Consider the following 26,876-nt stretch of genomic DNA (forward strand, 5'->3'; position numbering starts at 1 on the left):
TGTAATGCAGGCAACTTAACTTACATAGAATAAAAATGTTCCATTTGGCTAAAATAAAATCTGTTTTAAACAAAAGCTATCAATGTACATGTGTATATAAGAAAGGAAAACAAGGCAGGAATGCACCCATAAAATTTATTTTATTTTTTTTTCTTCCCACAACAAAATGTCTACAAAAGCGATAAAATATAGAATTTAACAAAAATCACTTCAGACCTTCACATTGTATGTACATCTCAAAGGAGGAGACACTAAGGGCCTCGCATAGCTCTGAACTTCAACCCAATCTGATCCACCAAATGTGGCTATTTGTGGCTCTGATAAATGCATATGCACGCACACACACACATGCACACACACGTTCACTCTTTCTCTCTCACTTTAGTGTGAAAATAACAACCGTTGCTACAATAGAGCTCTGAGGATCCACTATAGAGTCAGAGTTCAGAGTCCAGCAGAGTCCCTTCTCACCAAAAGAAAAAAGCATAAAATGTAAAAATGGTTTGTCAATGTAATCAAATACACATTTGCCTTGGAGTTCCCCTTTTTTGATTGGTTCTCAAGTAAACTCACACAGTAAAGCATCTACTCCCCACTCTGCCAATCCTTCCTCTCCTCACTAGCTATGGCACTTTGAAAAAAAAAAAAGTCTTTTTTTTTGTTGTTTTTGTTTTTTTGTTTGTTTATTTTGTTTTGTTTTGTTAGTCCTGTGTAAAAGAGGTTCTGTAAGCCAAGTACCTTTAAGGCTTTGGTTACAGAGTGCTACATTTTATTTTATTTGCTTTTGCTGGGATGCAAAGACATTCTAAACAATAAATTAACAATTTTCAACACTACTCCAATTGCACGCATGCGTAATGCCTTAAGAACGTTTGCAAAGCATTGGTAGAGCAAAGAACCATCTCGCTCTCTCTTTCTCTGTTTTTCTGTCTCTCTCTCACACACGCACACACACAGGTTTTTTTCTCTCAAGAACGGGAGAAAGAGGTTTTGGGTGGAGTGTAGTTTGACTAAGTGTAGGAAATGCATTTTTACCAAGTAGGCTATATAAAAAGTGTCTGCGCGCAGTGTCGGTGTGGTCACACCTCGTAGGATGATCACCACCTCTAATGTGCGCTCAATGATGTCAGTCTGTGTTGATGGAGTGTAAAAGGCGCATGATGCGTTCAGCCCCTCACACTGAACAGGCTACTCCATAACATTCAGAATAGTTTACCCTCCCCACATTGATCCCCCCCTGCTGGAGGTTAGGGGTCTCTGCTCCATTTCAATAAGGCCAGTTCAGAAAGGGCCATTCACTGACTGGTTATGCTAACTCACACATTCAAATTTTGGAGCAAAAAAAAAAAAAAAAAAAATCACATTTCAAATGTAACAATTTTTAAATTGGTTGCATATAAATAAGAGCATTTTATTTAAAACTTCTTTCGCCTTGAAAAGAAAATTGCTTATGAATTGACTGAATTGAAGTGGAATTTGCCCTAACCCCAACACCCACCCTGCCAATACCCCCTCCCACCAAACCCACAATATCATGAGAAGAGAAAACACAAAGCCCCAAATGTTTCATTGCAATGAAACGTCATGCAAATAGAACAGAACAACAATAGGCTAATAGTAATAGAAGAGTAGTAGTCATAATAAGAACAATAATAATAGTAAATAGTAATAAAATAAAAAATAATCTTACAATGCAAACATGACAGTAGTAAATGCCTCCAGTTCTTATTGCTACAGTATCTTACTTACAGTGTTGCGTTGCCACTCGCTCTTGCCAGCACATCCCCTCTGACAACCCCATCCCACCCCACTGATTCACAGTCTAACAAGGGAAAACAAAAACATCACATACAGAAACTTCATATTCAGAGTTGGATGGAATTCACTGTCCCTGTGCTATTGGATTGGCGCTCGATTCACAGCTTACTATTGGAGTTCCTCCATTATCCCACAAGCAGCAAGGTAGGTAGTAGACATTAGTAGAGTAGTGACAACAGAACATTGATTCATTGTTTTTCCTCTGTTTGTTTCTGTAATATATCACAATGCTTGTTAAATAGTCTAAAGAGATTTGGACAGTGAATTCACTCCCCATACACACACATACACACAGACACACATTTATCAAAGCCTTGTCTGGGTAGATTCCATTGCTGACATACGCTGGCAACGTATGCAGTATTTATCTCCAAAAGTAATGCTTTTATAATTACTTTTTTTTTTTTTATAATTTGTAAAAATATTAAAACCCTCTGTTAATGCAAAGTCAGAAAAAGAGCTGCTCCCTGAGAGATGCTGTGTAGTGCATCAAGCCTTAATGAGCAAGTGATTGTCTTAAAGAGCCACTGGCCTCGGGGTCAGGGGAAGGATCCTGGGCATCGAATAACCTGGGATGGGGTCTGCTGAGAGGCAGCATGGAACAGACAAGGATATCAAGCAGGGCATTAACAATTAATTGGGCCAGTAGGGGCGATGCTGGTAATGTTGCCTGTCATGGTGGCTTTATTCCCGAAAAGTTGCCGTGCTTTTTGCCCTGTGATGCTCATTTCACATCTGTCTACTCTGTTGTGTCCACCACATGAAGACGTACATGTAAAGAATGAGGTTGGAAATGGTTCAAGTGATAATGTTGCATACTGTACACTTAAAAGTACCGTTATTTCTTCTGTGTCCATTCTTGTAACAAGTTAAAGATTTGGCCACTGTGCAACAAGCATGTGCATCCAAAGCTCAGAAAACCCAGCAGAGGTTTTCAGATTTCATGCATAAGTAACACTAGTCACACTGCACTAATATAACTATAGTCATTTAGGTAGTAGTGAAATTTTAAGTGCCGTATTAAATAAAAAGTTCCCTCTTCAATTATGCTATTACACTATATGATATATATCCATTTTGTTAGGGGGAAACATTGGAATTTTATTGTTGATCATGCCAGGAATATTGTTTAAAAGTTATTATCTGTTCATACGTACCATCATTATTAATCTTTGTAGAAATAGCTGTCACACTGTTGTAAAATGGTATGTCCTTTTGAGAGGAAACTCTTCATTTAGACTTGCAGTGGGTCTAAGCTCATCTAGATCACTTTGAAAAAGTGATGCATACAGAGCATCTAGTGGCTAAATGTTGAACTGCACAAAGATATCTAGGTCTCTAAAAAGCCCCTAAATCCCAATATCTAAGCCCAGTGGTTGTTCAAACTGATGATGTCTTTTAAAACTAAGCCTCTACCACAAAAGGGATTTTCGTCGAAAGAAAGATTAAAGGCCAGTTAAGAGAGGAAGCAGCAGTGTCTTCAGATGTAACCAATACTCCGTAAAACTAATGTGATCCTACACAGTGGCCAAATGTTTATCAAAATAACATGAATTTAGAAAAAAACAAAGAAAAATGCACCGATAATCCACAAGTATCAATAAATACGGAATGACTAAAAAAACTGACAGCAAACAAAACACACTGATTGTCTATCACAGCTTTTTATATGAATTATCATAATATTGCCACTTTAGCAGGAGGATTGATGGAGGCTAGTCTGCTTTTCTTCATATCTGCTCTCAGTGTACTAAGCGTGTTTGTAATGTCCTAATCCCAGATCACATTGTGTCACTTTGAAAATGCTACAGAGTATGCAGTGCCATGAATGCCGTTCACATAACATTGATTGGTTGAGATACTGACGGTAGAGGATCTAGTATAGTGCATTCTAGCTAAAAGGGCTACCCTGTGCTAAACAGCCGATAAAAGAAAGGAGGAAAAAGGAGAGGAGTAAGATCAGCAAGGCAGTGTAAAAGTTATTGCTCCTTGGAGAGAAGGGTCCTTCATATTCACAGCCCAGAGTGATTAACATCCATGGACTGGATTGTGCAAAAAGTGATGGGAGGGTTGAGGGCATACAGCTCCCGTATAGGTCTTTGAATGTTTAAAAGTTGTAAATTGGTCCAACTTTACTTTGATTTCATCGATTCCATTGGTGGGAATATTTTCTGGTCTTATTTTGGTGGAATCTTCATCCATTTGGTAATTGTGGTGTCTGTCTGATTTTGTCTGTTCAGATCACTTTGTCAAGGCCCTTAGACGTAAAGAATAAGGGAAAGGGATGATGATCATTTTGGGAAAGAGGCGGGGTTTACTGTGAGGTCCTTCTAGTCTCTGATTGGTTGTTTCTGATTGATTGTTCAAAAGCAGTCCAGTTTGTTTGGACAGAATTATTGCAGCGACAAAAATGATTGATAGGATGGCAAGTCTGCCAGATTCTGTTTCTCGCAAAATAGAATATTTATGTATATATCTTCACCTTGAAAAGTAGTAGCCGTTATTTTCTTTTTAAATCCTTCATATGCTCTCTTTACATTTGTATAAGTTCTCATTGGAAGGATGTAGTACCTTCTTTACATATCAACAAAATCCAGACAAGGCTTTTATATATCAGCAAACCCGAATCAACTCCTGGTTTTACCCCAATATTCTTTTACAAGTCTCATTTCAACTTTACAAATTCTGTACACATGAAACTATCAAATAAAATAAAATCACATAGACAGGTATAGTCAGCCACAATGGGCTGCTGTATTTTTAAATTAGAACTAACTTATTTTAACAGAACAAGAAGTAATACTGGAATCCGCTCTGCACTAGAAGAATATCTACAATAGCTTCTCTAAATCCACACAATTCCCTCCCCCATCCGGCTTCTTCAACTTCACAATTTCATCGTGGAAAAAAAAAAAAAATCAAACAAAAAACTTTTTTTTTTCAAAGTTAAACAAATTAACTTACCCATTTTTTTTAAAAGATCGACAGCTTAAAATTGTTTCTAGATGTTTAAAGTCTGTACATTTCTGGTCAGTCAGTTCACTTTAGGAGAGAGGAGAAAGCCCCACTTAGGTTGCGGCTGGGGTCGCATTTCATTTATATATACATTCTTCAGACTGTATCGGTGAACAGGATGGGATAAGTGCTGGACATTCCTAGTATTGTTGGCGATAACTGTAAGTTTCTGGCGGATGACTCCTCAAATTCCCCCGGCCTCATCTCGGCCTGGGTGAGATCTGTAATATGTGGTTGCCACGATGACACAGTCAACATGGCTGCTGTCATCTTGTCAGACCCGGTGGTCTTCTTATTCTGGTGGTCCTCCGCTGATGCCGGTTGGTGCGGTGGGACCGTAGGCAGTCACTTGGGCATGGCCATGGCAGAGTTGGGGTCAGGGTTGAAGAGTTCTTTGTAGAGCGGAGGGAAGAGGACGTTGACAGTTTCAGGGTGGAGCTGCTGGAAGGCCTGGAGCTCCTCTGTGTGGAGCGTACACAGGGCTGACAACGTCGGGATACGGCTGATCAGCTGCCAGACAAGAGAGCAGAAGAGAGAAACAGTCAGGGACGTAAAGTTAGACTGATAAACTAGAGAGGCCCAGAGACAGGGACAGGATAAGAAGTCATTTTTTCATGTAAGTGTCGAGTTTCATAGCTTTATTGTGCACACCGCCTTATTTCTCCTTGAAGCTCGGGGAGCTGCTATATCACTGTTTTGATGTGTGGCACTTTGTGACTTGGCTGTTCCTTTAGCCTAAGGCTTTGTGATGAAAGGAAAATGCCTCAGGGTGCCTTTGTATGACTTTGCTCACTGCCTGAGCTAGTCAGGGCCTACCTTAGCCAACGCATCCTCGTCCATGTGGTTCTTCTGCATGATGTGCTGCAAAGCAAAGTAGATCTTTTCTTGGAGCTTCTGGACCTTCCGGGGCTCCATCAGCCATGGCCGATCTGAAAAATAAAACAAAACAAGCAAACAAATAAGCACAAGTATAAACCCATTATTCACGTTTTGCTTTCCAGGCAACCCACAAAAGAGTGTTGATTGGAGAATCATTTGTCCACTCATAGACTAACTGGTTCTAAGGCAGGTATTTAAAACTAGTACAAAATCGACTCTGATGGCTGTAGACTCAGTTAATTAATAACATAATGTAGATGTTTTTATATGTATAGATTACCGGCAGGTTTGCAGTGTGATAAAGACAAATGCATAATGTAAGTTGTTTTCACTCATAATCATTTTAAGCTCAGAGGAAACCAAATGCAAACACATTACCATACAATGTAACATTGTTTGTACACTGACCTGTGGAGATGAGTACCGCTGCTGAGAACAGAGCTATCTCTTCCTCTGTCAGCTGCAACGAACACAGACTCTTGGCAAAGTCAAACACTGCACTCACTAAGTCATCACAACCTTGAGGGAAGGAAAGAGAGAGGGGAGGACAGGGAAAAGGAGAGGGAGACAATAAAAGAGATTTTTAGTGCGCTATATTCTAGTCATGTATCCTTTGAAAAATATCTCACAGGGAACAGTAAATGCAAATCTGTGTGTTTGGAGCATAAAGGTAGAAAGCAGAGTAAAATCAGGCGACAGTAGAAATATGTTACCTAGTGCTTTGAACATCTGCATGCCTCCGTACTTCCCCTCGAAGAGCACAGTGTTGTTGAGAGGGTTAAACGCCCGGCACATCCTCACCAAGACTACCTCCAGACAACCTGGAAGAGAGGAGAGAGAGAGAGATTGGTTAAGTTAGGTTATTTGCTGCAGCAGCATCATTAGTCAAAAGTAAAATGAATTAAAGATCACACAATGTAAGACTTTTATTTTCCTTGCAAGAACTCATCAGAGCAGCAAAAAGATGTGAGGATAGTCCAGGTCAGATCCTCTTCTCACTGTGCACTTACAGTCTTATGAATGAGGCAGAGCAACACTCCTGGTGTCAGTCTGTCATCTCACCTGACTTTAGCAGGAGGATCTGGTCATTCTGGCATAGTTCCATGAACCCTGAGATGCGCTTGGCGAACTCCACCACATACTGGATAGCATGGGTTATCTGGATGGCACACTGCTGCCATAACACGTCCCGTGTCTGGAAGCACACACATACACACAATTTGGGATTATTTATGTAGCTATACTTCAGGAATTCAAACATATGCAAATGTTACTATCTCTACTATCTATTTCTCTTTTTGTCTTTCTCACGCACTCATGTTACACTTGTTATTACCATGACTTCCACTACTGCAATAACTACAATTATTTCATTGGAAGAACCGTGTTAAGAGGTAGGGCTGGACTGAATTAGAAATTGTGCTAATGAAATAGAGAGTTTCTTGTTCCAGACGTCCAAAGCACAGTATCAGCAAATTGTCTTTGTGTGTTCCGTTATTTCTCATTGTTGGAAAGTTTTATCAAAGCTCTTCACAGTAATGACCAATAATGCATTAGACACAGAGGTTTGAGGTGATGGAACAGAACCAGACACACACACACACACACACACACACACAAGGTGCCTTCAGTAGAGAGGAACAGCTAAGAGCTGTATAACTACTGCCAAAAAAGGAAGAAAGAGACAGACTAGATGAGAGGAGAGGACAGACAGGAATAGGAGCTACATGGAACATTGGAAAATTAGGTGTGCTCAGGGGCTATAGATAGGGACAGCATCACAACAGAATGTCACACACACACACACACACACCCTCACCTTGCTCTGGTACATCTTGATGTCCTCATAGGAGTGTGTCTGCCAGGCAAGCTGCTGCAGCTCCTCTGCTGTGTACTGACATGTCTCCAAGTGTGACTTGATGATGTTCTGGGCAATACGGTCTGCAAGGGAGGATTGTTTTTGTCATTTATTCTTTTGTGCATTTGTGAATGTTGAAAACACAAAAAGGAATACTGCTGTTTTATAGAAGGAATATCTATTTCCTTATGGTAAGAACTAGTATCAGGGTAGCGTAAGCATTTTGCCTTGTTCCCAATAAATGCCTTGGAGAATACTAAACATTATAGACTCATTGCTATATTTTCAGACTCACGAGCAAATAAGTAGACTCAGCGTTTTTCCATTGCTCTCCACTAACTGCTTAATTTAACTTTCCCTTGGATTTGTGTTAAGTCTTTAACTGTAACTTGTGCTAAAGGCCTTAGCTGTACATATGACACGTTGTCAGCTAGCTGTGTGTAAGCCTGTCTGATCTCCTATTCTGCACCCAGATTAGCACTCTGACTCACATTCTTGAACACAACTAGTTTCTGTATAACCGATAACGTTCCATATGTAGATTTTACATGGGAAACAAAGTTACTCTATATGCATGTCTTTCAGAAAACAGGGCCTAGTTTTGTTTTTTTTTTGTTTTTTTCGTTAACAAGCTCTGTCAGTAACATGTTATGTGCACGGAGCAACGTGTCTTGCAATATTTACCCAGCTCTCCCATGCTGACGTTATTGGGTCCCAGCTGGCTGTCCTGGTAGCCCCCATAGCTGAACAGGTTAGGTACTGGTGTCAAGTCATACACCGGCTCCTGTTTAATGTGCTTCATGCCTGACATGTCCAATCCCGACTGGTCTGGAGACGGCTGGGTGGAGTCCATCCCATAGTAACCACCTGGTACTCCGCCTCCGTTACCATGACCACCCTTGGGCAGCTCAATGACATGACCATTGGCATAGGTGCCCCCAATCTCATGGTTGAGGGTGGATAGTCCATTGGTGAGGCTGGATGAGTAAACACGGGCCAGGGCTTCTGCTTCACCCGTCTGCTGCTGCCGCTGCTCCTGCAGGCGTGCCTGGTGTTTCTGGACCTCTGCATATAGGCTGTCCCGTTGCTTCTTGGACATGCGGCCAAATTTTACCGCTGGAGGGTGAGACACCAGAACAAAGGGAGACATTTTTACATGGGGCCAAAAAAAATTGTCACAACCTTGCAGCTTCTCCAAGTTGCGGCAATCAAAAAGAAAAGGACGTGAGTGTGTGAAGACTTAAGCTTACTTGTGTAGGACAGCTGATAAAGCTTTAATATAAAACCCTAACATATTAAAAACATTTTCTTTATAAAATGCTTTTTATGAAAACCTAATCTCAAAGCGCAACAATAAAAAGATAATTAAATCCAGGTTATAGTCAACGGGAAAAAGAGTGAGATTTGAAAAAAGGGGGGCAGTAAAAAATGACTATAAATGCTACAAATCACTCACTGTGCGTACATGAATGCATGCTTGCACATGCACACTCACATCACATGCATGTCAGTACGTTCTGCATATACTGTGTGCGCAGATACGCAGATACTTATGTCCTGAGCTCTCACCATCTCTGGACATTCCGAGGGCGAGACATTTCTGCAGGCGGCAGTGTTGGCAGCGGTTGCGGTTGGTTCTGTCAATGAGACAGTTCCTCTGGCGGGGGCAGGAGTAGGATGCATTGTTCTGCTGACTCCGTCTGAAGAAACCCTGGTTACGTGTCGATAAAGAGCTGTTAGCTGAATGCACGGTTACAGATCCCCAAGGGGCATAAACTGTACATTTTCTATTACAATGTTTCATGAAATACTGAAATACAACACAAGAGATTACAGGTATGCATTTAAAAGAGAGAATGCATGGTTTCTGAGAACAAAAAAACCCAAAACAAAACAACTCAGGCTCTTTTATATGTTACGTTGAAAGGAAACATTGTGCACCAAGACTCACCTTACATCCCTCACACGTAATTACTCCGTAGTGGATACCTGATGATTTGTCTCCGCAGATTTTGCATGGTATAACTTCGATTTGGGCTGCAGGCAGAGAGAGAAAAGAAAAGACATGCATTCTGTAACCGAGGTAATGTAAAACACTCTCGGATGCACACTTCTGAGCACCTTTGCTGAGGACAAGTCCTGATTCAGTCACCTCTCTTAAGATTTTCAGACCTCAGTTGGTGGGCTAATTAGAGGCTGAAAAACAGTAAGTAAGTCTGTAACCTGGCTGGCTGCAGGACCTGATTGGGGTTACATTGTGTGTGTGTGTGTGTGTGTGTGTGTGTAGCAGTGTCGATGGCTTCAGGAAGCAACTTCACAAGGTGAGCAGGGCACAATGACATCTGGACATTCTGCGTGTTCCTTCAGGAGTTTTTCTAATGATAGAGACACTCAGAACTGCACGTGTGCACACACACGTACACATGCGTGCATGCACAGACACGCGCGCGTGCACATGCACACACACACACACACACACACCAGGATTGCATTATTAGTGCATGTGGGTTCTTTGTGCTACAGTTGAAAGAGAGACTCCTGCAGGTTAGAGAGGTTCCTTATAATGAAATAACATGTTACATCACCGAAGGACACGCATTTGCTAACACACACACACACACACACACACACACACACACAAACACTGAGTTCTACAGCCTTTCAAGCAATGCTTTCAACAGTTTTTTTTTTAATATAAATGTACCAATTCAAGCACAGACACACTTTTCACTAGTTATCACCATTAGACATTCACATCACTAATTTACTCACTGTGTATGGGCAGCTCCATGTACAGTCACAACCGAAGGCACAGAATATGAATAACACTGAAGAATCTCACTGCAACACACACCTGTCACAGGTGTCTCTGACCATAGCACCCATAATAGCCATATGAAGAGGATGAGGTCTGCACAGAATACTGCAGGTACTGTTAAGAGATAAGAGATCGATCCAGAGGTAGGTAGAGGTATGTCTGCTGAGATGGCACACTCTCTATAAAGAGATTAGACAGCCAATCTAATCCTAAATTATTTCCCGACGAGCTGGTTCCCTATGCTGAGCAGTGGCTTAGCCACAGCTGAAACAGCCATTCAACAGTAATCTTCTTGCACAGCCCTACCTGTAGGAAACTCTGCAAATTTAATCATCTCTGCAAGAACTTTAAGTTAAACAAAGTCAACAGCCACAACTGGAAATACAAGTATTTTACCTTTAACGCGCATGCACGCACGCACGCACGCACACACGCACGCACACACACATTCTTATACACACGCGCACACACACAAACACACAAACATTCTTATACATGCGCACACACACATGCACGCATGCACATACAAACATCTTCTTCCATGTTTGTGTGAATCTGCCTATTCAGTCCTCTAAGAACATTACCAAACCTGGCCCATACTACGCAGCTGAAATTGGTGCTTGCAGAGTTTCCTGCATTTGCAGATAGTGAGTGAATATGTGTGTGTGTGCATGCCTTTGTGTGTGCATGTGCATATGTACCATTCAGTGCATGCACATAAATTGTGTCTTGTCTTATGTATATTAAATGTTCATATGTGTCATATGGAATACAAGACTTGCTGTGTGGGTGTGTGTCCTCTCAGGGATGGAGGGAGGGATACATGTGCACATGCCTGAGGAGGAATGAGTGTGCAGTATACATAATGGGATAATCCCATAGAGATGAGGATCACTGGAGAGAGTGCTGTCTGTCAAAACGACTGGGCAGTAATTGCTCTTCTTGCCTATACAGTGCACATTATACCGCCACCTGAGGAAATTTGCCCTTAAAGATAAAATCCCTGCTTTAACACACACACACACACACACACACATACAACCATGCACGGGGCATCAGTCAGTATCACAGGACTCATGAATGAATCCCCCGATCCCCTGCCTTGCACTGTACTCTTTGTTTCTTTGTTTCTTTCTGAACACCCCACGCTGGGAAACACTATTTGACAGCGCAGGTCATCTACACAGAAAAAAAGAAGTGATGAGATAGAGAGGATGATGGAATAAGTTTCTCTCACTACATGAACTAACAGTTACACAAGATGAATGGCCTATCTTTACTTTTACGACCCATTCACATGTAGAAAGCTTACTGTAAAGGTAACTCTAAACTGTACTGATACATTGATGTTCATGTATTCGGACCTCAGTGGTATGTATGATGAGTTCCTCTGCAAACAAAAGACATCATTTCTGTAATGCATCAAATTCTCCTGCCCCCCTCTGTCTTACAGCTGAGATTGATTATACATGTTTAATTGTCTTTGCATCCCAAAAAAGCCCACTCTGAGACTGACCCAGAAATAGAGATACAGTTATTGTTTTGGATGTTTTCCTAGTTATCACAGCAGTGGGACATTTTATTTTCTTCAGTCGAAATCTTTTTACACTTATAGGTATCTTTGTAGCTCTTGTTCCAGCTGTGAACGCCCCTCTAGTCGCTTATGTTAGTCTCTTGCATCTTTTAATACCACATGAAGACAAATTACAATTTAAGTGCTTGAACTCAACAGTATGTCGTTGCATCTTTTTAAAAGCAGCATGTCAATAAATGAATGATCTGAGGGATGAGAGGCAGCTGAGTAGGTAGTGCAGTTTGTTCTGTGAGTTCTGGTGTGGTTCAAGACGTGACCCATTTACACCAGTTCCTAGCCAACTGGCTCCAAACTGGGTCAGAGAAGAGCACTGGACTGGGACGACATAGACTACACACACACACACGCTCACACTGAGCTGTCAATGAATGCGGCCTGTAACAAACTATTTATAGTCTGTAAAACAGGTCAGTTGTGCTTCGGGACGCGGCCGTTATCAACAGTTAAATATGAGCAATAAACAGTAGATGGGACAACAGAGTGTAAGCAGTGATGGTGTGTGTATGTCTGTTATATCTCCTTCAGTGCACTTCTCAATCCTCTTTCTCTTCTTTCTGTTCTCTATAGGTAAAAACAAGTTGAATTCATCCAGCCCACACCTGCTGCTGGGAAGAGGATATACATACTTAATTTTTATTGATTTCCGGAGAAACTTCTGTTTTCTTACCTTAGAGGCTTGTTTTCTCCTCTGTTGTTCGCGAATGATAAGAATATATCTTTAGTGTATGTCTTTACACCCCATGGGAGATTGTACTCCTCTTTGTATCATATAATTATGCCCAAAGGAGCATGGGCGTGTGGGCATGTGCATTGTTTTAGAGGGTGTTTCAGAGTATTTGTATTTCAGTGAGGGTTTGAGTGCTTCACACACACACTGTGTTGCAAATGCAGAGAAAGTCAGTGTGTGTGTGTGTGTGTGTGTGTGTGTGTGTGTGTGTGTGTGTGTGTGTGTGTGTGTGTGTATGTGTGTGTGTGTGTGGGTGTGTGCATTGTTGAGTGTGCGTGCTCATTGCCAGCGGGGACTGTCAGGTAGGATATAGGGAGACGGTCATGACAGCATTGCTGTTGCCAGGGTGACCACCCACTCGCTGTGCTCGTCTGGCTGTCACAGCAATGATTTGCTAAGCTGTCACACTCTTAAAGGAAGTGATGTCATCATTGTGTGGAGCCAACTCTGTGTATCATCACTATTCGTACTGTCGCCCTCTCCCTCCTCTCCTTCCCACCCTCCACCCAACAGTGGGGGCTCACTTTGTAAAATGTTTTCCAAAGGACTCCCACTTTCACATCTAGTAAACAATGCATGCTTGTTGCCTTGTTACACTGTAGCTGTAATGGCGTGTTACAGCAGAATTAAGACACTGTAATCTGTTGGATGTTTAGAAAAGCCCTCATTCCTATTGTTTTCTGAGCAAAAATCTGTGTGTGATAATGCATTTTGGACGCTCGATTTCACAGTATTACATTAGGGAAGCAAACTTACCGTTTCAAAGCTGTAGGGAAAGTGAATTCCTAAAATATAGATATATTGAGTATGAATATATTGAGTATAACTCAAGAGCCTAATGCAGCTCGTCCTCTAACCTCTCCTGACAGGCATCCATTTCCAAACAAAGCCTTGGTGAAAACAAAAAAGGCATTCACTGTTGTTTTTTTGGAGATTGCTGTGCTCCCAGCTACCTGTGTTTCACAGATGTGGGTGGGACTTCTCCTCAACCTGAGTTGACCTTCTCTGAGCTGCATGACTGACAGCGTCCTCAGCCAGCGAGAGCAAGAGTGTTATCCTGAGGTTATTATGTAAGAGCGGGACTGCAACGCTGGCGATTCCACTGCTAAGAGGAGGATCAGGACCGTGCAATCTCTTGGGGAGGGGGTGGGGGAAATGGAAGAGGAGGGGGAGCAGGCAAAGATAGTTGTTGGGCCATATTGTGACCAAAGTGTGAGTGTGTGCACAAGCATGAGGGTGTGCACACGTGCATGTGTGTGTGTGGCCGATTGCGGCCACGAGGGCTGTATCGAGCTGGCACGTGTGTTATGATAATTGATTTTTAATGAAGTGAGGATCTCCTGTGTATTTCCTGGGCTGGCCCTCTCTCTAAATAGAGCCCTAATTATCTACATTATACTGCAGAGAAAAAAGCAGCAGCCTAGCACCAGTAGCTTAGCAATACTTCATCTAACTAACTGAGTAGCTCGCACACAGGGTTACGAGCACAATTCACTCTAAAGACAGCCAGGACGCACATTCACACACACACACACACACACACACACACACACACACACACACAGTGCAGTGTCATGACCCTTTAAGAAGCCAGCGCTGTCCTTTCACACTGACACTGTAACAGCAAATTAAGACCACTAGGTGTTGCTATACATTTTGCTTTGTCTCTGTGTGTGTGTATGTGTGTGTGTGTGTGAGAGAGAGAGAGAGACAGAGAGAGAGAGAGAGAGTGTTTGTGTGTGTGTGTGTGTGTTGCATAAGGGGCAGACTGGACATGCAAGTTTCATTCATTTAGCCTGGAGGGAGCGGGGGGATCTACAACAGAAATATATCCAAAGTATAACACACAGCATCACACAGCAGCAGTACTAACGCTGTATACACTGGAGTTTGGTGTGTTTTATCATAACTTTAGCCAATGCAAGACACTTCAGAGATACAAGCAGCACTCCTATATAATCTCAGGGGTTGAATTGTTGGGGATGAATGTGGGTGGTATCTCCACTGTTCACTATAAATACACTTTGCTTCTTCTTAGTTAACCAGAAATCTTCAGGGAAAATGAGGGAAATCAGCATTTTACCCACCACTCTCCTTGTTAAATCTGAACAACCCATGCGCTGGTCTTAGATGTCTAGAATTACATTATCATTGTTCGCCATCCATTTCAATTCACTCTGTTTGTCTATTTCATTTGTCTCTGAGTCTTCCCTCTCCCTGTAAGTGGCTGTGTGACTGGGAAATCATTTCAGTTTCTGTATTTCATAATCTATTTCCATCTCTCAGCGTAGCTCTGTCTTCCCTGTCTCCCACTGCCTGGAGAGGAACAAGCGATTTCCCCGACGATGATGAAAAACACAGAGAAACTTTTGGTGGCGTGATAGCTGGGTGGATTAACACACACGGCTGGGAATAGCATATACCAGTGCTGCTTGGGTTATCTCCCCTGTGTCTCCTGTCATGTTTTCACATCATACTGTCCCATTAAAATCAATGAAGTACTGCCACTGCATATGGTTTCAAACGGACTCGTGCTATGTGCTGTCACACTTTTCTCCTCTGTCTTCTCCTGACTCTTTTCACTGTAAGAAGCATCTGATAAAAATATTGAAGGGTGGCGGACTCTCTGTTTGCCTTAAAATAACAAAATAAAATAAAGTGCATTTCGCCTGCTTTAATCTGTCCTCCATACTCTGTGTCTTCATTACTTCTCATTGTGATTCAGAATCATCATCTTGAAATGATTGATTGGCAAAAAAAAAAAAAAATCAGTCTTAATTTTGATAATTTATTCTTTTAGTCACTTATCACACCCCAAAACAGCCCAGAATATTTGATGATTATGAAGCTGAACGCTGATTGTAAAGCAGAAAACGAAATTTTGATAATCAATTAGTCATGTTAGTCATATATCCAATAAAAACTTACCAAACATTTGATTTTCCCCATTCATATAATTATAAAATGAATATTTTATACATTTATTTATTTATTTATTTATTATTTCTTTATTCCATTTATTTATTTGGTCACTGGCCAGACTGAGGAAGAAATTTCAAAGTGTCACTTTGGCCTCTGCTAACTGAGCTGACTTATTGTAACAATGAACCATGTTGTTAAAACTTGATTTGTTGTCCCATTGATTTTGTGTCCTCGGTGTGTTTGGAACCAGTTCCTGAAGTCGCAAAGTGAAACTTGTTGTCACTGATTCAAGCGTCCAGGCCTGTAGCCGACCGATAAACAGAGAGCTGACATGATTCTTGCACTTCACATTAATATTATTGTAAGAAATGCAGTCATCCTATTTAGTCAGCAGAACGTCTCTATTTGTACACTGTCAAACAGTGCTATGTGTTGAAGTAATAACCATAATGCCATGCGGCGGCCTGTGCGGTGCCATGCATCTCTTTGTCCCCTCCGTAATATAGACAGTCACACTGTTGCTGAACATTCGCGCTGCGACCCCCAACCTCCCCTTTTCCCACTGCGCTTTCATCATCGACCCCCACCATCGCACACACGCACATAAATATATACACACACATGCATCCATAAAGGCAGTCTCCCTCCCCCTCCCCCACTCTGTGTGTCAGAGGGCATGAGCTTGTCCAGCTTGCCATGCGGCCTCAAAGCACTCTGGGTAATTGCTCAGATAGCAGGTCTGGGATCAGCTGTGGTTTGCTCATAGAATGCTGTGCTGTGGCGTGATTGGACGCCGCGGAGAGGGAACAGAAGGGGGCCACTGGCTGTCGTCCAACGCATCGATTCACACACACACACACACACACACACACACACACACATGCAGACATACTCGGGCACACACATGCCCGCAGAGACAAGTTCAGACAGACAGACACACATTCAGACATGCTTGAATTCATATAATACATTAACACAAACTGCTATGGAAAAATCAGACTTTACAGTACAAATCACATGCTATACATAGCCCCATTCCTGAGACACACAAACACACACACACACACACACACACATACACTCACACACACACACTCCCAACCAGTGCAGCATGTGTCCTCAGATGGATCACAGAAGAAGGAGGCGTGGGAAAAAATCCACAGGGTATAGCCAACCCCTTCACCCCTCTGCCCAAACACACACACACACACACACACACACACACACACACACACACACAAAGTCTGCCCATCTGGCTCCACAGATCTGCCTCTCATGGTCACTGTACACACACACACACACACACACACACACACACACACACGCTCACACCCCATCCCCCTGGGTGACCTGTAGGACCCGAGCGGCCTCTGACCTTTCCTTAAGGACTGAGTGAGTGCACCAGAGTGGAAGTTACAAGTCCAAGTGTGAGAGGTCTGCATCTGGTCATTACCCCCCTCCATTCCCTTGAAATCAGCCACAAGAATGCACACACACACACACACACACATACACACAAACACACGGAGGCACACTCGCTGAAGCAAACATACACACACGCACAAACACACAGTGCTTTTATCTCTCTCATATGCGCTCACAATAACAGACATGCGTGTGTGCAAACTGAGCTTCTACAACAGAGTCATGGTGCTCATATTTTGTTTGGGTGTAGACGAATACATGCCTACACACACACACACACACACACACACACACACACACTGACTGCAATCCTGTCATTGATTTTCTGGTGTGAGAAAATAACGTTTTGTTGTCGCTGGCTGTGTCCTCATCCTCCCTTAACCTCACGCTCCTCCTCCTATGGTGTTTGTCTTGAGCCTAATTGTAGATGACAGTGTGTGTGTGTGCGTGCGTGCGTGTTTGTGTGTGTGTGTGTGTGTTTGAGGGGGAAGGGAGAGGAAAAGGTGGCTATCCCAGTGAGGCAAAGAGAGAAAAAGAGAGAGAGAGAGACATCCATGGAGGGACAGATTGAGAGAGTTGTTTTCAGTTCTTACATAAGGTGGAGAGAAATTTGCCCTCAGATTTGTTCGAGTCACAGCCTTTATAGTGATAGTCGGCGGCCGGTCAGATGGAATCAGTGAAACAGACAGGCACATCGACACAAGTGCGCTGGAATGGACGTTAATGCATTAATGAAGAGAGTTGCACTTAGTGAGAATAGCTGACGCAGTTTAACCGCTGGGAAAGGGAGGGAAACTGTGTGTGTGTGTGTGCGCGCGTGCGTGCTTGTGTGCTTTTGTGTTTACCAAAGCCGAATGGTGTAAACCAGTGCTGAAAGGATTAGTTGATTAATCGATTAGTCGAGCGGCAGAGAATGAATTGATTATAATTTTGATAATGAGTTGTTTTTGCAATTTATCAAGAAAAAATCCCAAACGTTTGCTGATTCCAGCCTCACTAAGATCACAAAGACGTTAAGATCTGCTCATTTTTCCTCATTCACATCATTATATTGTTTTTGTTTCAGCTGCTGGTCAGACTAAAGAGGCATCTCATTGGACTCTGCCAACTTCCCATTAGCATTTGTCATTAATTTTGACACTTTATAGACTAAATGATTCGATTAATCAAAAAATAATAATTGCGAGATTAATCGACAGCGAAAATAATCGTTAGTTGCAGCCCCACTGTAGACACTGTGAATTGATTAAGCTGTCTATGAGAATGTGTGCACATGCAGGATAAACACACTTAGGTATACGTTAGAGAGCGTCAGTTTGAGGGTGAATGGGAGCATCCGAGTGTGCGCACGTTTGAGTTTTTGTGTTTTAAAGTATGTATGTTTGAGCGAATGTCTCTGCAAGTGCGTGTGTGTGTGTGTGTGTGTGCGTTTTTTAGTGTGCGTATGTGTGTGTCCTCTCCCAGGGATGGCCGCTAATAGCTCGCCTCAGGCCACAATTTAACTCAGCCTAACAAGGTTCTCCCCAAAGTGGCCCCAGGGGCATCTCTCACAGAGGCAAATTGATCACAAAGACTATCACACAGCTTGGCTTGGCTCAGCCCGCTCTGCTCTTCACCTGCTGTCTGTATAAGCTCTCTCTCTCTCTCTCTCTCTCTCTCTCTTTCTCTCTCTCCGTCTCTCCCTCCCTCCCTCTCTCTCTCTTGCGGGATGATTTAACAGAATGCATTATGAACATTATTTCGGAGTTGAGAGAGCAAAAGCAGTTTTGATGTTATAATTGCATTCTCTTTGTGAATGACAGGAGACCTCACATGAACACCACTGCTTAAGACAAACACGCACGCACACACACACACACACACACACACACACACTGAGAGAGACAGGGTTTAACAATGGTAGCTCAGAGCTTTACAGAGAGGGAGAAAGAGACCTAATAGGAGTCTCCTCAATGAGATTACTAGCACTAAAACAGGCTAATCTTTGCCATTAAGAAAAGATGCAACAGTAGGCTACGGCTAATTCACATTATAGGCTTATCGTCGTCAGTGCGTGCCACGCACCTGCCAGCGTTCAACACTTTCACACAGCAAACAGCAACTTGTCTTCTACTACAAACAGTGACTGCACATATTCAGCATCAGAATCCACTAAATCCTATCATTAGTTCTCAAGTGCAAAGTGGTGCCTTTTCTTGCAAAATGAGTCGATGCGATGGTTAAATTGTGATAAATGAGAAGGTAATTGATGTTCCTTCCTTATTCTATATGTATGAAGTAAAGCTTGGAATGCAACACTGACACACACATATATATAGACTAATCTGCTTTGAGTGTTAACAAAGGCTAATGGGTGGTGTGCTAGTGTGGACTTTGGATACTACTGCTATGGGTGCTGCCTTGTGGCTGTGCAAGTGTAATCTACGGATAGGACAGTGTGTGTCTGCGTGAAATATTCACGACTGTGTGTGTGTGTGTGTGTGTGTGTGTGTGTGTGTGTGTGTGTGTGTGTGTGTGCATTTGTGTATGTGCAAGCAAGAATACAAGTAAACACAATCTAGTGTTTTCTTCACCAACTATTTTCTTATCCCTCACTCAATTACATACTCGCTCACTCACTCACACACACACACACACACACACACGCACACGCACACAGAAACTCGAATGAACCACTCACAAGATCCGATTGCACTATTATATAACTCTTTTTAAGTCTCCCTCTTTCTCTCTCTCGCGCTTACTTACTCTCTCTTTTATCTCACTCACTCACTCATTTTCTTTTCCTCTCTCACTCTCTCCCCTCGATTTATCTCCTTCTTGTTAATATGTTGCCTCAGTTTCAATTCACCAGTTACCTCACTGATTCTCAGATCATCAACATTTTGCATTCTTTGAAAAGTAGATATGGGAAAGTCCGAAAAGGGAAGGGTTGTTCATTCATGAGAGTAAAAAGGGAAAAAAAAACAGTGTTTCTCTGATTCTGATTGACTTTTATTTGCAAATTCCAATTTTCAAGCTGAAATGTTATGTTATTTTCAAGGGCAGGACTGGCTCCTCTAAGCGAGGATTATTCTTGAATCCAGAGTTGAGAAATGCAGTTGAACGTGCTTTCTTACACAGGGCTATCATAAACCATCCACCTGATCGCTGCTGAAGGCAAAACTTATTCAAGATCTGCATTCCCTCTCAAAACGCTCTGTGAATATGAGCATGTTCTTTATAAAAGCTACCCATCAAGTGCTATCTATCTCTCTGTTCATGCATTACTTGGTTTCCTCGTCGCACAAGCACAGTCACCCTCTTCCCCCGGTTTTTACATCAATATAAATTGGAGGAAGATGTGAATATTGAATATCATGGTACCTCCATTGAGACATACTGCCTTCATGGATGAGTAAAACCGACAAAACAGAAGGAGCTGTCAGAGGACTGTATGACTTCAAGGCAGATTTAGAGTTTAGGAGTGGTTCAGCCTGAAATCCCTCCCGGCTAAGATAAAGTGTAGACACAAACCAAAGCGTGCCGTATAGCCCACGCTTTGTGTGTATAAAGATTAAAAAAATGGGAGAGAGAGAGAGAGTGAGAGAGCGAGAATTGAGTGAGGAGAAAAAGAGAAACAGTTCGCCTAGACTCCCCCAGACAGCCGTGGAGGGATAAAACCAACACGGAGCGCACGCTGAGCACATGCTAAACAAACATGGGCTATGATAGCTGCTGCTCGGGCTTCACACTGCCTCAGTGGGACCACACACTGATATCCAGGCCATACAGTCAGCATGGTGGGAGGCTTTTTAGTGGAAACATACACACTGAAAAATGTCAGTCAGACACACGACGGGAGGACTGTGGGCGTCTGATAGACAGGTGTACAGCCAGTGGGATGAGTATGTAAGCATATGTGTGTGTGTGCTTGTGTGTGTGTGTGTGTGTGTGAGTGAGTGCGTGCATGCGCGTGCGTGTCTACATGTTGCAGCACCACTAGCGGTACCTCAGTCAGTCAGTAGGGCTGTGTTGAGGGATTAACAGTGTGGCCTGCCTGGGCTTGGGGTAATCTCTCCTCTCTTCTTACATAACACTGGGCCATTAGTCAGCACAAACACACAATAAACAACACAAACAACACCAAGCTCAACAACAGGCCACGCAGGCCATGACAACGCTGCAAACCAGAGCTGCAGAGAGACTGGGTGTCCGTTGTCTTATGCATCATGAGTGGAAAAGCCATTTAACAACGATCCAGAGACAACGACAAACTGATTCAGTGACAAAAAACTTTGCAAAAACATACAGTTGAGAAGTAACAATCACCTCTCTGGTTTTGGGGTTAGGCTCACTGGACACTCGTTACGAGGCATATCAGTTGATCAGTTGAGTTTTTAGCCTGTGTACTGTAGTTTTTCACTGGTAATGCTGTTAGTCAACCTGTGGCTGCGCAGCAAGAAAGAGATTAAGCTGGAATCATAGAAAATAGTGTGTTTTCAGGGGTCTTTATGCATTTGGACAATCTGTTACACTAGCTGATTCACTTACTATCTCATTAGGACACACACATGTCTATCTATCTATCTATCTATCTATCTATCTATCTATTTATTTGTATATATAGGGGTGTGTGTGCATATATAGAGAGAGAGGGAGAGAAAGGGAGAGAGAGAGTGTGCAAAAACATAAATGTCATCCCTGCAAAAAAAAAAATATATATATATAGATTGTTGTATGGAGTGCTTCACTTCTACTTTCTAAATACAGAATGCTGTCACAAAAGGCAATATTGCATATGTATTAGCCCGTTAGTTTGATCTGTTGATTGATATTATCTGGAAAAATGGTTTATGGAAACGAATACAGTTGGTGGCATCCGTTTGTGCATGTGAACTCCTCGAGGATCACTTCACAAAACCAAGATCAGAGCAAACAGGAAAACAGCAACAGCACAATGATAACGTAATAATGGACAGTATTTAAGAGGGTATTCTTATTGAGCCAATTCTGAAGCATTAGTGACTTTTAACAGTATAGGTAATGTAATAGCATCCAAGTTATGTGCCATGGATTTATCCAAACAGACTGCTTCCGTTGCATTCGACTAAAAATTGATCCTCTGATGCTGTAGAATCGGCCAGATCAATGCGAACGCAAGCCTCCAAAGCAAAGCAGGATGGGGCTAATTCTATTGGCAGTAGGCCGTCATGCGTAGCATTGGAGCTATTTGTGTGTGTGTGTGTGTGTGTATGTGGGGGTGGGGTGGGGGGTCAGTTGAGTGTTTGTTTGTGAGGTAATATAAAACCTGAATAAACGTATTTTTGCAGCAATATGTTGCTACCATTGCTGCAGATTCCAGACATTGCTCTATGAGTTGCTCCGTTTGTCTTCTTTTTTTTTTTTTTTTTGCTCGTCCTCACCTTTTTATTCATTTCTCTCTTTCTCTCTCTGCCATCTTTTCTCTTCCTATGGTGAAGTAGCGTGGGAGATAGTGATTGACACATATCTGTAACAGGGGATCAAATGGCACTGTGTCCCCCTCCACCCTCTTTCCTCCTTCCATCGCTGAACTCTTTGACCTGTGTGATCTGGGTGCGACTATAGGGTGTAAAAGCTCTTAGGCTCAACAGTAATACAAAGCCTCCAGACCCTCAGACACAAGGGCTGATGGGGAATCACTGCAATATAGCAGGATAAACATCCAGAAGAAACGTCTGCAGTGTTGGTCCACGTTTTTGTGGATGTGTGTGTGTCTGTGCCTGTGTGCTTGTTTCTGTGTAAGCAGGTCATGTTGAGTCCAGTTAGGACCAAATTAACACCTTTGGCATGATGATGATGCTGACTGGCAGCGATCTTTTGGGCTTATCTCCTCTTTCCAAAATAGTTTTTTTTTTTTTTTTGTCTTGCACAGTCACCGATTGCAGCAATTAATTTTGTTATTGATAAAATATAGCAACAAAGATTTCCTTTGCCTTCATTGTCAAATTTGATTGCAGTCATGTCATAGGTATTGTTTTGTTTTGTTTTCCTTTTTGCCCATGTTGCGTTGTTTATCTTAAATTAAAGCTTGGCTATCATTAAAGTTCTTAATATAAAGCACTATAATGTCACGGTTGATTGGCGTTATATTTGTGATTGAAATACATACATATAAATGAGAGATTCATTTAATTCTGTAACTTCCTCATTGTGCTTCGGAGAGACACTGTTTGTAACACAGCATCATCATGTTGCTGTTCAGAATACAGAAATAATTATCTTGTTTACAACATCCTACACAGCATCAGGCCATATGGGACAACGCACAATGCTTCATATTCTGAGATGTAGAAAAAGGCCTGATGATATTATTCTGTCTGCCCTTTCTCTGGCTTTTCCGAGCCGGGCAGTGGGGTGACATCATCTTCGGTCAGGGCTGCAGGAGTTGTGGCTATTGTTAAATGATAATTACCACGGCTCATGAGGGGCCTCTATTTTTTATAACCTCGTGGTTGTGAGCGCATTTCTGTGTAAGGGCAACCGAGACTCTACACATGCACGCACACACACATTTGTACACACACATACACATACACACACACACACACACACACACACACAGGTTGGGAGAGGGGGCCGCACGGCCCACACTGATTTAATTCTATCTGACAAAACCCTTTGGGGCGTGCAGAGGGAGAGAGGAAGATGGAGAGAGAGAGGAAGAGAGAGAGGGAGAGATGGAGAAAGAGGGACGAGAGAGACGCTTCAGGGGCCTCTTCTGCCAACCACGGCTATAAAGTGAAAGCCGGAGCTTTCGGTACCCTCACCCCCACCACCTCCAAGCCCCCCCATGCACGAGAGTGGTTGTGAGGCCCATTAAAATGTGGATAAAATACAAGGTGCACGACAGACGAGTTTGCCATGGGATGAAGGAAGATAAAGAGAGAGAGAAGAGAGCGAGAGAGAGAGAGCAAGAGAGAGAGAGGAAGAGAGAGAGAGGAGGGTGGGTGGTGGTGGTGGGGGTGCTTGGCCTTCTCATGTTTGTGTTTTTGCCCGGGGTTGGAAGGCCTGAAGTTGTGGTAGCAGAAAGCTCTATATGAGATTGAAACAAAAAACATCTTTACATCTTTATATATATCTTGGAAGAGACAATTCCTCTTGTTTCCATTTCAGTTTTACATCTAATAATATATATATATATATTTATATATATATATATACATATATATTGAGGAAGAAAAACACTGCAATGATCAAAATAATGATTAAAATGAAGTTATAGATTATCCTGAGAATATCCTAAAGTATTATTATATTTATTAAATGTAATAATAATAATAATAATAATAATAATAATAACAATAATAATAATATGTATGACCACAATAATAACTTAATAACAACTTACTTTTTATGTTTTAACACTGTTAGAAAACACTGTCTTATCCATTATGTCTAACAACATGTAGGCCTATATGGCCATAGCCCAGTAAAGTCAGTAACTAAAAATGTTTTATGATTTATGATTTTGCAACATCGATTTTTGTCATAAAATACTGAGCAGTTTACATGACGTGCTGCATCACAGTCATGCTTTTTCTTCATATCAGAGCATTCAGACGCCCAATAAATTAATCAGTCTAATTGATCCGAATGTGAAATAGCAATGGAAAAGGTTCAGCCAATTAAAATCGGATAAAGTTACAAATTGGAGTTCAAGCTCATCCAGTTGAACAACATAGTTGCAGCTTTGCATCAGCGATAACATCAACAACTGTGATCAAAACACAACCAAAAATACCAGGCAGATAATAACCGTGGAGCCTCAGTCGTGTTTGACTTTGTCGGACAGCGCACAACAGAACGAATCGTGACCAAACGAAAAAAACTTATAGAAGAGATTTAAAGTAAATTTAAACGTCACCTTAAGGAAGGGCTTAGTGAGAGTGGAAGGAGCTGTCAGGGCGTGTGTGTGTGTGTGTGTGTGTGTGTGTGTGTGTGTGTGTGTAGGACGACACTGATGTTGAATTTCAGCCTCCTCGGCGCGATGCGGCGCATTAGGAAATGGGTTAGTGGAGCGCATGTAATGTAGCCCTGCAACATTCAATAAAGTTTTATATTCAGAAACCGACATAAGGCAAGGCTGCTTAAAGTTTTAATCAGTGGCCCAACCTGCAATTTCCCTTTTGAGGCATTCATGTGGAGTGGGGCTCAAATTAATAAAGTCTTAATCAAATGTCATGCGTCACTTTTAATTTCCAATGACAGACTCCACTGACTTCTCTGACCAGCGGCCTAGTCTAGACGCCTGGATTTGCAAAAATGTATTCCGTACACACACACACACACACACACACACACACTCACACACACACACAAATCCCAAAGAACTTTTTTTCTGCCATTTAGTGAATGGATGCTGATGAGGCTGTGAAGAAATTAAACTCCAAATCCTCAGTAGGCAGGGAAAAGTGACCGATAAAAACGGGCTTTGCAGCTAAAAAAAAAAAAAAAAATCCCAGGGGGAACTTTCAGGGCCAGATCGGGCCAGATCGTGCGTGCGTGTGTGCGTGCGTGTGTGTCTGTGTGTGTGTGTGTGTGTGTCAGGATGGAGCTTGCACGGGGAAAGTGCGGCGGTGTTGGAGCAGTGGGATGGTCTTACCTCGCATGGTGTTGGCGTTGCTGGAGCTGGTGCTGAGGCTCGCTTCCCAATGCAGCAGTCATGAAGAAACAAACATAAACACTTAAAGAAAATGGGGGGGTGGGGGGGACGCTTGTCGGAGGGGGTTGTCGGTAGGGGACGGGCAAGATCCTCGGTTAAAAATAACAAGAAGAACAGTGCGGATGATCTGCGTCGACGTCCACTGGCTGCCCTGAGAGGAGGCGTCTCTGCACTAAAAGCATCCCAGACCGGGGTAGAGGGAGGCGGGCTGAGGTCGGTCGGTGCGTCGGTCGGTGCGCTCTGGTCGTGTGGTCGCTTTTCTCATGACATCTGCGCTCTCACCTCTATGGGAGGGTTTCACTGTTTTCTGCGGGCTGAGGGAGGGAAGAGCGTATAGGAGAGGCTTTACCCGGCGGCCCGGATTGGACTGGAGCACTTTCTGCTCCTCCCACTCTCTCCTGCTCAGCCTCCAGCCCGGAGCCTGCACACACTGCACACAGGCAGCCTGGGCGAACTCCGCTCCCTGCCACAGCCACAGTCACAGTCATGGCAAGTTACAGAAAAACCTTTTTTTTTTTTTTTTTTTTTAAATTCCCACTGTCACTTTGCTCATGTAGCTAGTCTGCCCCATCCAATGCCATCCACGCTGTCCAAAACAAACAAAACAAAAAAATGTCCATCTTTAACATCCAGTATCATACCTAGGCTAATATTAGAATATAAAATTCTGCCCACTTGGAAGAGACGATTCCACTTGTCTCCATTGCACTTTTATTTGTTAATTTCCCAGAAACATGTTGCACTGTCTTGAAACGCAAGGGTCTGACCAGTCCAGTCACAGCGACAAAATGACACTTGATTCATGAAAAATGGTTTGCACTGCATGAGAACTTGTGCATAAGAAACTGTATGTTATCGGAGTCAAAACACACTGAATAAAGCTGTTTAAGGTGGATATTCTTTTCAGTGGACGAATAGTTATAGTGTTGATTCTTTCGGTTCGGCGCTAAGCAGCCTAAAAATAAGTTTTCAGGCTATAAAACACTGGCTATCCCCTTGACAGTATATTGTGATCCAAAATATATATTTTACTGTGCAAATATCACAGTAAAATTGAAAGCCTCCATAAGTATGATAAGATCATTAAGCCCCCAAACTCACTATTGAGTACCACAGACATAGCATCTATATTAT

The 26,876-nt window shown here is 42.5% G+C and overlaps 1 protein-coding gene across 2 annotated transcripts; it reads right to left on the reverse strand.

The window, feature by feature from the left end:
* Window positions 1-123: 123 nt before the first annotated feature.
* Window positions 124-25,987, reverse strand: rorb (RAR-related orphan receptor B). 2 transcript variants are annotated; one of them, XM_030059251.1, is made up of 10 exons: window positions 25,683-25,987; window positions 9,522-9,607; window positions 9,140-9,281; window positions 8,255-8,686; window positions 7,532-7,653; window positions 6,775-6,907; window positions 6,426-6,533; window positions 6,121-6,231; window positions 5,650-5,762; window positions 124-5,343 (listed from the first exon to the last, which is right to left on the reverse strand). In XM_030059251.1, exons 1-10 carry the CDS (start codon window positions 25,687-25,689, stop codon window positions 5,179-5,181), a joined length of 1,419 nt encoding a protein of 472 aa, XP_029915111.1. In that variant the 5' UTR covers window positions 25,690-25,987; the 3' UTR covers window positions 124-5,178. The 2 variants fall into 2 exon arrangements, with proteins under 2 accessions (XP_029915111.1, XP_029915110.1); XM_030059250.1 differs by lacking the exon at window positions 25,683-25,987 and adding an exon at window positions 10,343-10,608.
* Between the last annotated feature and the right edge of the window lie 889 nt (window positions 25,988-26,876).

Source organism: Myripristis murdjan, chromosome 9 (assembly GCF_902150065.1).
Source record: "Myripristis murdjan chromosome 9, fMyrMur1.1, whole genome shotgun sequence".
Taxonomy (NCBI): domain Eukaryota; kingdom Metazoa; phylum Chordata; class Actinopteri; order Holocentriformes; family Holocentridae; genus Myripristis; species Myripristis murdjan.

What these genes read in the sequence shown, in the direction of transcription:
- rorb (XM_030059250.1), bottom strand. An exon ending in TCAAGATGTACCAGAGCAAG is followed by an intron (nt 6,908 to 7,531) that starts GTGAGGGTGTGT and finishes GTGTGCTTCCAG; the next exon opens with ACACGGGACGTGTTATGGCA. An exon ending in AGCGGTACTCATCTCCACAG is followed by an intron (nt 5,763 to 6,120) that starts GTCAGTGTACAA and finishes TTTATTTTTCAG; the next exon opens with ATCGGCCATGGCTGATGGAG.